This window comes from Canis aureus, chromosome 23 (assembly GCF_053574225.1).
Source record: "Canis aureus isolate CA01 chromosome 23, VMU_Caureus_v.1.0, whole genome shotgun sequence".
Classification (NCBI taxonomy): Eukaryota; Metazoa; Chordata; class Mammalia; order Carnivora; family Canidae; genus Canis; species Canis aureus.
This window is the reverse complement of record NC_135633.1, coordinates 21,603,094-21,616,093: the sequence shown is the minus strand read 5'-3', so window position 1 is coordinate 21,616,093 and position 13,000 is coordinate 21,603,094. Positions and strand designations below refer to the sequence as shown.

General features: G+C 39.0%; 1 protein-coding gene across 1 annotated transcript; it reads right to left on the bottom strand.

The window, feature by feature from the left end:
* Window positions 1-7,338: 7,338 nt before the first annotated feature.
* LOC144295313 (olfactory receptor 52L1) lies at window positions 7,339-8,286 on the bottom strand. Its single transcript, XM_077867698.1, has one exon. It carries the CDS (start codon window positions 8,284-8,286, stop codon window positions 7,339-7,341), a length of 948 nt encoding a protein of 315 aa, XP_077723824.1.
* Between the last annotated feature and the right edge of the window lie 4,714 nt (window positions 8,287-13,000).

The following is a 13,000-nucleotide window of genomic DNA, read 5'->3' as shown; positions in this document are numbered from 1 at the left end:
GGGGGATCCCTGGGTGGCGCAGCGGTTTGGCGCCTGCCTTTGGCCCAGGGCGCGATCCTGGAGACCCGGGATCGAATCCCACGTCGGGCTCCCGGTGCATGGAGCCTGCTTCTCCCTCTACCTGTGTCTCTGCCTCTCTCTCTCTCTGTAACTATCATAAATAAATAAAAATTAAAAAAAATAAAAATATAAAAAAAAATAGTGAAAGGGAATAAAGGGGGAAGGAGAGAAAATGAGTGGGAAATATCAGAGAGGGTGACAGAACATGAGAGACACCTAACTCTGGGAAACGAACAAGGGGTGGTGGAAAGGGAAGTGGACGGGATGGGGGTTAGGGTGACTGGGTGACGGGCACTGAGGGAGGCGCTTGTTGGGATGAGCACTGGGTGTTATGCTATATGTTGGCAAATCGAACTCCAATTAAAAAACATATTCCCCTAAAAAAAAAAAAAAAACCCAGGCCACTAGCTGATGCCTACTTGCTCCATTTATATATATTTTTTCTCATTATACTATCATAAAGAGAGTCCAAGCTAGACTTACAGATCACATTGTTGGAGAAAAAACACAAAGCCTGGAAGGGGAAGGAAGGAGTCTCTGGAAGTTCATATATCTCATGGTTAGTTTTATGTGACAACTTAACTGGGCTAAGGAATGCCCAGATACCTGGCAAAACATTATATCTGGATGCATCTAAAGGTGTTTTTGGAAGTGATTAGCATTTGGTTCAGTAGATTGAATGTTGATGGGCATCAACCAATCTATTGAAAGACTTACTAGAACACAAGAAAAGAAAGGAAGGTTTCATTGAGCTGAGCTGTCCATTTCCTCCCTTCCTATGACTATCAGAGCACCTAGTTCCTGAGCCTTCAGATTCAGAGACAACACTAGCAGCCCCCCAGTTCTCATACCGTTGGCCTCAGACTGGGATTTGTGCCAGGGATCTCCTGGTTCTCAGGCCTTGGAACTCAGAATGAATTATACCACTGGCTTTCCTGGATTTCTCTCTCTCTCTCTTTAAAATATATATATATTTTATTATTTATAATAAATTATATATATATTTATTTATTTATTTGACAGAGAGATAGAAAGAACCAGAGAGCACAAGCAGGGGGAATGGCAGAGGGAGAAAGAGAAGCAGAGTCCCCACTGAGCAGGGAGCCCAATGCAGGGCTCAATCCCAGGGCTCTGGGATCATAACCTGAGCCAAAGGCAGCCACTTAACCAACTGAGCCACCCAGTAACCCTTCCTCGTTCTCTTGCTTGCACACAGATTGTGGGATTTATCGGCCTCCATAACCACATGAGCCAATTTCTATAATAAATTTCCTCTTGGGGCACTTGACAGGATGAGCACTGAGTGTTATGCTATATGTTGGCAAATTGAACTTCAATAAATAAATAAATTCCTCTTATATCTACCTATATCCTATTAGTTCCGTTTCTCTGGAGAAATCTATTACAATACAGTCTCCCTTAAAGGGATCTGAGAAGGAGACATCCTTATTTGATCATTAAAATCATATTTAAAAAAGGAAGAAAGTTGAAATGGAGGGAAGAGAGAGAGATGGGGAAAGAAAGAGGGGAAAAAGAAGGAGCTTGGAGAGGATGAAAAGAGAGAGGGGGAGGAGGAAAAGGGGAAGAAGGGAATGGAAGAAAAGGAGAAAAATATTTTCTTTGAAAAAGAAAAGACTATCCCTTGAAAATTCCTAAACATAAATCTGTCCTTAGGATATTTGAGGGCCAGAATTCATATTACATGTGCCTTAAAATCTCATAAGTAAATTGCTGGTTTTGTTGGTTTAATTGGTTTAAAATTTTAACAATCCTTTATTTTCCTTTTAATATTTTGTATTGTCTGTATAATTTCTTCAATCATCATATTGATCTCCTGTGTGGTTTTCTTTTTCTAAGTCTTAGCAGAGCTTTATTAATTTTATTAATCTTTCCAAAGAAACAACTTTGTTCTTTTGTTGATTTGTTGATTTTCTCTATTGCTTCTGTTTTCAATTTTATTGATTCTGTTCTTGTCTTTATTAATTCCTTACTCTGCTCTTATTTACCTGGGCTTAATGTATTCATTCTCTCTCTAAATTCTCAAGTCATCAACTTAAATAATTGCTTTTAAATTTTCATTCTTTTCTGGTGTAAGCAGTAAAACTAAAAATTTGCCTCTAATTTCTTTGTAGCTATGTCCCACAGTTTTTGTTATGTGTTATTAAAAATCAGTCTGAAATATTTTCTAACTTTTTCTGTGATTTTTTAAAAAGATTTTATTTATTTATACATGAGAGATGCACAGAGAGAGGCAGAGACATAGGCAGAGGGAGAAGCAGGCTCCTCACAATGAGCCCAATGCAGAACTCGATCCCAGGACCCTGGGATCACACCCTGAGCCAAGGCAGATGCTAACCACTGAGATACCCAGGTGTTCCTTTTTCTGTGATTCCTATTTAAGCCATGGATTATTTAGAGGTGTGCTGCTTAATTTCCAAGTGTTTGGGGCTTTAGTAACTTCTCATTGGTATTGTTTTCCAACTTAGCTCTGTGTTTGTTAAGATAATATACTCTGTAAGGTTTTGTTCTCTTTATTTATATTTTTTAAAGATTTTATTTATTTATTTATTTATTTATTTATTTATTTATTCATTCATTCATTCATGAGAGACACACAGAGAGAGGCAGAGACATAGGTAGAGGAAGAAGCAGGCTCCCTGTGGGGAGCTGGATGTGAGACTCAATCCCAGAACCCTGGGATCACAATCTGAGCCAAAGGCAGACACTCAACCACTGAACCACCCAGATATCCTTCTTGAAATTTACCGAGACATAATCAAAGAAAAATTTTTCCTGCCCCTACCCCAAGCTATTTTTCCAACCCTGCCTCCCACCATGTAACATTATCAATTTCACTCAAAAGAATGTGAAAGAAGTCATCTGCTGCCGATTGTGGAAAAATCTTATTTCCTCCTCTTTGCTTCCAGAGGAAGGCTTTTCTTCCCCTCACCACAAGAGGGAAATAATAGGAGTGAAACTTCTCTATCTTTCCTTCCTCCTCTCCCTTGCTTGGTTTTCCATATGGGAAGAAGGATCACTAATACAATTGGACAAGGATAACTGGGAGCAGTGGGTGAGGTTAATGCATCTCAAACATGAAAAATGTTCTGTCTGTTTCACTGCCTGCCTAGAGGACCTTTAAGTATAGCAGTGGATTCTTGTACATTTTATTCCAATATCACATACACATCTGCAGAAGAAGCTTGAAATATGCTTCTCAGAGAGAAATCTCTAGAAGCCAACAATTCTTTTTGTATTTTATATTCTGTTTGTGGGAGTCCTGCGACCCTCCTTGAAGATAGCTGGGTAATTGCACCAAAAGCCTAATTTTCACATCAAATCTCCCTATATAAATGTCAGGGGGAAGAAAGAGGAATGAATCCCAAGATGTAGAATTAAGAGAATGAAATTGAAGACCTCACCTTTGTCTGCTGGTCCCATGTATAATTTTCCACTCATGACTTACTGCAAACGGAAGTTACTAGGTTCTAACCATCATTACTTTGATCAATCTTTAATTCCTTGTAAGTAACATCAATGACTAAGAACACAGAGGAGCTAAAGAGTGAGAAATCTGCATTTTCAATTGCTCACTACATTTCTGAGCTTATTTATATCAAGAGACACCATGTCTCCATCAGATGATTAGAATCTAATTCTAGGATGGGATATCTGTCCTCCTCAATAAAAAATCACACTAAAACTTATTTTAAAAAAAGGAAGAAAGAAAGCACTCATGACAGAGGTACCAAGTTTGTGCCTTCATCCTGTATCACAAATAATTATTAAAATTTTTGTTGTGTGGGGGACTAAGTCAGGCACTTGATATTGAGAAGTAAATGACATATAGAGACTCCTGTCTTGGGGCACATGAATGGCTCAGACAGTTGAGCATCAGACTCAGTTTTGGCTCAGGTGATGATCTCAGAGTCATGAGATCTAGCCCTAAGTCGGGCTCTGTCTTAGTGCAGAGTCTGCTAAAATTGTCTCCCTTCCTCTCCTTCTCCTTGCTTGCTCTCTATCTCTTGCCCTCTAAAATAAATGAATAAAATCTAAAAAAAAAAAAAAAAAAAAAAAAAGAGTCCTGTCTTTCTGGAGCCTAGTCTAGAAGATATATACAACACAAGTGATATATACAGGATTAAGTTAAAATTGTAATAATTATGATTCAAAATGTTGGACTGAAAACATTACTTCCCGTACCTGTTAAGGTTTCCCTTTAATAGCTACGGAAATATGAAAATAAGAGCATTCAATCCAGTACTACACATAGGGAAATATACAAGAATAGGTTCAAATACTTTGAGAAATTTCTGGAATTTATAATTCACGCTGTATTGGCTTTATAGAAAAACCAGGATGACGAGGCTGGAAACCCATGTAGGTATCTGTGTGGAGAATTATGAGTTAGGGAAAGAGAAATTGGACAAGTTAAAGCTTGATGCAGAGATGGGAAATGTGTTCATTAAGTGATCCATGGATTACTCCAAGTTTAAAATCAATGGAAATAGTGACAGAAATTGAAAGTAATCCTTAAGTGAATTGATGATGTAATTATTCTTGTATTAACTGGACAGGTGGGTAGGTATAGTCTTCTATAGTCACAAAGTGACTAGAACATCAGCTCTCTATATAAAAGGATGCCACTGACTTCCAAACTCTGTCACTGAAGTGAGACAAGATAGAACCAAAATCAATTTTAAGGTAGGATCCAAGTTAGAAATGGACAAAAAGTATGGAGGGCTCCACACATCAGCAAAGCATACTGTACCATCTCTGGTTCCATGTGTAAAACCTTCTATACTTCAGGAGAAGAGAAAACTCAGTACATTTTTATTTTCCTCTTGACAACCAGAGGGGAATTCTACTTGTAAGCACATCCCAGGACAATGACCTACAGTGTCCCTACAACCAAGGAACAAGAGCTGTGACCCACCCAACCTCTGAGGAAACTGCCACCATCTATCCAAACCAATAATTCTCATCTATGAACAGACATGTAAAAGAATCTACAGACAGTTGAGGAACATTGGCCTCATGAAAAGGAAGAACCATGCTAAACCAGAAGAAAAGCTAATCCATTAGAGATAAGAGTGAAAGTAGAAAAAAAAAAGACATTTATAAAACATGTAACCATATTTTTAATGTCTTTTTAAATATATCTTTAAAGTGATAAAAAGTAAAATAATATAACTCAGAAAAGAAAAGTGAAATCAAAAAAGCCAGTGCTAACATTAAGTGGCTATAAGTTTAAACATTTAAATATTTTCATGCTATTGAAAAGTGTTTAACATGGATGAGCAAGGAAATCAGGGAAGGCACAAATAAAGACTACCAGGAATGAAAAGGGGGATATACAGGGATATACCATAGCCACAATAGAAAACAAAACAGTAAAAAAATGATATAAACATTTTCTGATAGTAAATTTGTATGAGAGTAAAATAAACAGATTTTTAGACAAACAAGAACTAAAAACCTTTTCAAAAGGAAATTCTAAAAGACATCCTTCAGGCAGAAGAAATATCCCACTTGGATGATCTGAGATGAAAAACATCTACTTCTTAGGCTATAGGTTAGTCAGTTGCAAAAAGATGCCCAAAATATAGTGGCTTAACCCAGATAAAAGTTTCTGCCTCAGGTTTAAGTCAGGGCTGATGGCCCAGACAGCGTCAGAGACATAGGCTCTTCTACCCTGTAGCTCTGCTTGCTTCAGCAAACATTTCCATCTTGTGATCCAAGGAAGATCTTCAGATCCCACCTTCATACCCACATGCCAAGAGTCAGCAAGTGGTATAAATGGGAGGAGAGAACAAACTACTACTTTGAATAACCTACCTAAATTAAGTAGCTGTAGGGCCGAGACAGCTGTTTTCCCATGGATATAACACAACATACACCACAGCCTGGGCTTCCCCAGGACAACCCACCAGAGTTCAAGTCCTAGGTCTACAACCAAGGTGATGAGAATGTGTGTAATTACTCCTGCAATAAGAACTCATATGACTCCTCCCTAACTCACCCATATATGCCAACCAAACTGAAGACTTCACGCTTAATCTCTGTACCTGAAAACTGTTTATTAGGAGTAAAATTTACCAAGAAAGGAGAAACTATAACACTAACCCATCCACTCCCTGCTTTTGACCACTATGGAGTCTCAGGATAGGACCTTCTCAACACCAGAGCATCCTATCTCAATGCAGCAGTGACTTGCTTCTTCTAGGTCTGAACAAAATGTATTACTTTTTAGGATTTTATGGCAATATACAACAAGCAGGATGCAATATGCCAATTGTGATGATCCTCTTGTAAGCTTTACCCAGTTCCTATTACTAGAAATGGGGGGGATCTAATTGACATCATTCATTATCCACATCTCAGAAAGAGAAATTCTCTTTTTTCAAGTGTCATAACTAGTTCTATATTTATTAATAAATATAATAATAATTTATAAATTTAATAGAAATTTTCCAATACCAGACACTAGCAAATTTTATGATTATTCCATCCTAATAATTATATGGTTACTTTTCCTTTGTTAAATTAACTTATAAAACATACATATATTCAATACTTATTCCCTCCTTGTCCTAAGCAAAACATATAAATAAATCAAAATATATCAAAAATACAAATAGACCTTTTTAAAAAAGAAATCTACTATATATACATATAAGTTTATATTTTGAAAATAAGAATCATAACATATTATTCTTAGAGTCTATTACAGTACCTGCCCCACTTAGGTCTGTTTTAAATAAATGAGTAACACCTATATTGTAATAAAAGGTATTTTCTCACAGAGTGGACATGTCAAATGCTTTGAGAACACTTTCTTACTACAAAGGAACCCAGTGACCTAGAACTCACGGAATTTTGAGGATTTGAAGACACTCTAAACTAAAACCATGAAATGGTTGGGACCTCTCATTCCTTTACTAAATGATGTTCCACAGTCACTGGGTGAAGGCAGGGGAGAAAATGGCAATCCAGAGGCATAATCTATTGACTTATCTAAAGTCCCACAACACAGGAGTAGAGAAATATTGGGATCAAGAGGGAAAAAAAGGACAGGGAAAAATATCACAAATCCTTCCATCTAAGTAACCCAACCATGGATGGATCCAAGTGCCCAAGGGTGTTCTTTGCTATGAGACTAGCAGTACTCAAAGCACTCCTTACTGTGGAATGGTCCCTAGCCACATAGCCTAGACCAGCCAGGGGCTCCTGGAAGTAACTTTGGCAGGAGCTTCAGAAGAAAATGACTGTTCAGATCTATCCTTTTAGGGAGAAAACCCTAAGTACTCTCTGGCGGATCTGTTGAGTCTTCACCCCATAGACAAGAGGATTGAGTGCAGGTGGCACAAGGAGGTAGAGTGTGGCCAGAAGAACATGGACGTGGTGGGGTACATGGTGGCCAAAACGATGTGTGAGGAAGGAGAATATTCCAGGAACATAGAAGATCAGGATAACACAAATATGAGACCCACATGTGCTAAAGGCTTTAAGTCGGGCCTCACCCCCTGGTACCTTCAGCACTGTCTGCAGGATGAGGGCATAGGAAATACCAATGGCCACGACATCTAGCCCAACCACAAGCAGGGCCACTGCCAACCCATAAGCTCGGTTCACTGTGGTTTCTGAGCAGGCAAGTTTTACAACAGCCATATGTTCACAATAGGCATGGCCTATGATGGTGGCCCGGCAGAAGAGGAGTCTCTGCAACAGGATAGGGAAGGGGAGGAGGAGGACTAACCCCCGCACCAGCACTGCCATCCCAATGCGCCCGATGATCCCCGGACGCAAGATGGTGGAATGATGCAGAGGGTGACAAATGGCTACATAGCGATCCAGAGCCATGGCCACAAGTACCCCTGACTCCATGGAAGAGAACGCATGGATGAAGAACATCTGGATCAGGCAGAAAGTGTACCCAATCTCATGGGCATGAGCCAGGAGCACCGCAAGGGTTTTGGGTGCAGTGGAGGAGGCCAGCACCAGGTCAATGCCAGATAGCATGGCCAGAAAGAGGTACATCGGCTGGTGCAAGGATGAGTCAGTCCAGATGATGAAGATGATGGTGACATTGCCCATTACAGCAAGGACATAAAGGACACACAGTGGCAATGCTATCCAGTGCTGGCTTTCCTCTAAACCGGGGATGCCCATCAGAAAAAAAGAAGGCTGGAGTAGCCTCCAGCTAGAATTATTAAAGGTCATCATCAATGGCTTGGAAGACAGAAAAGAAAAAAGAAACCAGAATCATGATTGCCCCATTCCTGGTGGGTCATCCAGTGTCTAGATCTGGCTACCATCTTCATGAGAAGAAACAAGCTGAAACTGAAACACAAGAAAATTAAGTGAGATACAAAGAAGAGAATCCCCTTTTCTTGAGACAAGGTCTTTAAGGTGAGACATCCACATGTCTTAACTATGATAGGTCTAGTTTCATTTACAGATAAGAGTAAACATGCTGCTTCTAGAGAGATGTTTAGACTCTACCATTCAATTACTCCTCATTTGGAATGTCCACTTGAAAGGATCTTCTGTATCCCCTCTTGCCATTACTAAACACTACATATCAATTTGTTATCTTTTAAAGTATTCTCCCTCAGTTTCCATAACACAGCACCCTGCAGTTGTTCCTCCTATATCTCCCATCCCACCACCTTCTCCATCTACCTCTCCCTTATATGCGGCTGATTCCAAAGCCTCATCCTCTCCTCCTTCCCCTGTTCTATATAGTATCTCTGATTGAGCTCATCCATTTACCATATTTTGACAATCTATATTTTTTAATTTCTTCCAAATCTAGGTTTCTGAGTCAAATACCTTTCTGAAACCCAAATCCATTTTCCATTTATCTATGCCTAAATATCTATACCACATGCTCAACAAATTTGAGACTGAATTAACTTGCATATTCTTCCCACTGCAAATCCACTTCACCTTCCTCATGCTCTTTCATGTAGAAACTCAAAATGATTCTTATTCATTCTTCTCTCTCATCCTTTTTACATTTTCACCAGTTCCTGTTGACTGCCTTTTAATCTCTTAATATTCACTCATTCCTCTCACCCTCCACCTTCACAGCCTAGTGCATATTCCTAACTTCTATCACCTGGATTCTTTCCTTAGATCGGTCTGAGTTTGCCATTAACCCCTTCCTATCCACTGTGCATTCTTAAAGCAGAGGATTATAAAATACATCAAAACTTCTAAGATTAAAATCCTTCAGTCCATTTAATCCATAGAATAAAATTAACATTCAAGACTGGCAAACAAGGTTTTCAAAGGCTATCTTTTGTATTACTTTGACTTATACTTAAACAAATTTCCACATGTTTTGAATGAACTATTCCAATGTTCTTGGAATTATATGAGTACATCAATTTATTTTACATATGCCTTTTGTGTATTCTTCTTATTCCTCTATTATTTTAATTGGTCTTTCTTGTCCTTCAAAATTTAGAGTCTACTGGCCACTGTCTCTTAGAAAGGACTCATTAGCTCTATGAGGATCACACTAATCAAGTTAGGAGAACTCTATTTTGTGAATTTTTTTTTTTGTTCATCCACAATTTTATGTTTTATCTAAACATATCCTTTCAATGCCTAAATGGTTTGTCTCAAGAAAAGAACAGTTTTTCATTAAACTTCATAATTAAAAACTAGCTAGTACAGGCGTCACAGTACAGGGGATAGACACAAAGTTTGTAGGCAGACAACTATGCTTAAAATCTGTCCCTTTCATATTCTATAAATGAAACCATGGTAGGCTACTTACACTCTCTGAGTATAGATTGCCTAACCTGTTGGTAGAGCAAATAATACAAATCTTAATGGTTTGTTATAAATATTAATTAAATGATGTATATAAAGTTATGATATATAGTTTATTCTAAAAATAATGTGCAAATTTATACCTAGTTCTGCAATCTTACCATGAAAGACAAGTCCATTCTTGATACTTCCCCAAGGTAGGTCTAGTGACTGTGAATAAGACACTGAGTGGGGAGTATGTTATTACCAACTGGCATGTCCCAGAGGACACACACACACACACACCTAAGCCAAAGTTAGCATCCAGATTGGATGGAGACCCACAGAGCCAAGTCAACTCCCTCAGAGATAACTAGTTGGGCAGAAAGGCAGAGAGGGAGTGGAACCAGGTGGCTCATGCTTGTCCTGTGTTGGTCAGACTTCTAAGTCTATCCACTTTGATGTCTGTCATAGGAAACTGCATGCTCAGTGAGCTAGGAAAGCTCATATTTCTCTGTAAGCTCAGATTTCTCATTCTCACAGGTCAAACTCAGAGTAATAAATTCTTTAGTGGACTCTGGTGAAATGTGTTCATTCCCCCATTGCTGAGAGTTGGGCTGCTAAAAGTTCATAATTGAGTCACTCTCCCTTGAACAGAGAGCTGCATCACCCAAGATTACTTTTCCTTTCTGAGTGCAACTCTCACCCAATGACCTATCTAGGTACAAATACAAAAAGCTGAACCTCTCTCTTTTGAAACAACATTGAAGTACTTTCTCAGCTCAGGAGCTCTCCATGGAATCAGCTCAGGCATCTGGGGTAACTGGATCATAGTTTAACTTCTTCTTTTTCCATCCTGTTCCCCTTACTCCCTGACAAGTGTAATTTGTATACTTCACAATAAGCTTCCTGCATGCAAATCTCTGCTTCAGTGTCTATTTCTAGAGGATCTAATCTAAGACAAATTACACCTGTCTCAAGTGAATTAAGCACTCTACTTCTCTTCTGAGGGTTTGCTACAGGTCCACAGATATCAAGTCTACCATGGCAAATATGGGATAGTTATTGATTCTCAGATTCCATACAAACAAGTTCCCAATGAGATGGCTAAGACCTCTTTTATCGTATCTCTCCATTACCAGACAGATCCTTCCCTTGGATATCTGATAAAGCAGCTACAGTTCACTCTAGCAGCCACATTCTCCTTTGGAATAATTTTTTCAATTGCACAGTCTTTTTACTTAACCAATCAACAAGTATGTCATTCATAACTGGTAGGAAGTTTGATTTATTCATTCATTCATTGAGTAGTATTAAATACCTACCAAATCCATATACTCTACTAGATGCTAAACAAAACAAATAATATGATAAACAATCCTTGTCATCATAGCTTATGGGATGGAATATATTATGTATGTAATCACAGAAACCTAATAAGAGTTATAAGTATTATAAATTAAAACCACAGTATGTCAAACATATAATAAGAGAAACTTCTCATTCTCGGGAATGCAGGAAAATCCCCCCTAATTCAAGTTAGGTACCAGAAGAATGGGTTAAAAGTGAAGGGATTTGTAGGGGTAGGCTAAGAATACAAAACTCTGAGGCAAGAGAGAAGGGAGCTTGGTATTGTCAATGCTTGAAAGAATCATGAAATTTGGAGATATAATATTCAGGAAATGAGCCTGGGGTATAAGCAGGAACCATAGTAGCACATTTTAGGTCATGTTAAAGGACAGTGGGAAGTGGAAGTCAGGAAGATTTTAAGCAGAAGATTGAGACATGAGCAGAATCTCATTATCAAATATCATGCTAGGAGTATGCATAAGAAAAGGTGAAGTACAGATGCTGAGAGATGTCTTGGAGACAAACACAGTGATCTCCAGAGAGGTTCAAGGATATGTCATGGGAATGGGTAAATGAGGGAGGGATCTTGGGAGAAAGAACTCGAGAATGCAGAGTGTTTAATGGGTCATTTGCATAAATCCTGAATTCTTGCACCAGGGTAATGGGGGGCCAAAAAATAGAGAAGATATTAACTTAGTCATCCTTACTGAAGAATAGCAATAAGGAGATATACCAGTAACTGGGAGTAGTAGAGAATGATCTGCATGAAAGATATCAACAGCAAAGTACCAGTCCATGCTTATTCCTTTGCTAATCTGTTTTTCCAGAGGAAAAAAAGGAAACCTGAAAATTGCCTTGGGGAACAAGAACAGTGAACTCACTGTAAACGCACTACCAAAGAAGAAGTATGAGAAGTGTGAGAAAATAAATGGTCTCCACTTAGTAGGAACCATAACATTTCTATCAGAAAAAAAAAAAAATGGATGTGCAAGTATCAACTTCATATGCATTTTGTAAACATTAAATAAGACAGCTTATATACAAAGTTTTTTTTTTTTCCTCAAGGGCTCAAGGTACCATGGAGTAAGAGCTGAACAACAGGAACTGCTCATATCATCAAGATTTTACACTAGGGGCACCTGGGTTGCTCAGTAGGCTAAACATCTGCCTTTGGCTCAAGTCATGATACCAGGGTCCTGAGATGGAGCCCATGCATCAGGTTCCCTGCTCAGTGGGGAGTCTGCTTATGCGCTCTCTCTCTCTCTCTCTCTCTGACTCTCGTTCTCCCTCTCTCTCAAATAAATAAAATCTTTAAAAAACAAAAAGATTTTTACACTAATATAAAATATTCAGACTAAGATTGCTTAAAACAAGTTTAGGGCATCCACAATGTCTCAGCAGTTTAGCACCACCTTCTGCCCAGGGAGTGATCCTGGGGACCCAGGATCGAGTCCCACGTCAGGCTCCCTGTGTGGAGCCTGTTTCTCCCCCTGCTTGTGTGTGTGTGTCTCTCTCTCTTATGAATAATTAAATAAAATCTTTTTAAAAAATAAAATAAAATAAAACAAGTTTAGCTAAGGCACATAAAGGACTCTACACCCATTGGTAATAAGTACACTCATCCATCCTCCCACTAAGGAATCTTCCTCTGGGGGCAGCCCGGGTGGCTCAGCGGTTTAGCACCACCTTTGGCCCACCTTTGGTGTGATCCTGGAGACCTGGGGTGGAGTCCCACATTGGGCTCCCTGCATGGAGCCTGCTTCTCCCTCTGCCTGTGTCTCTGCCCCTCTCTTTCTCTCCCTGTGTGTCTCATGGATAAATAAAT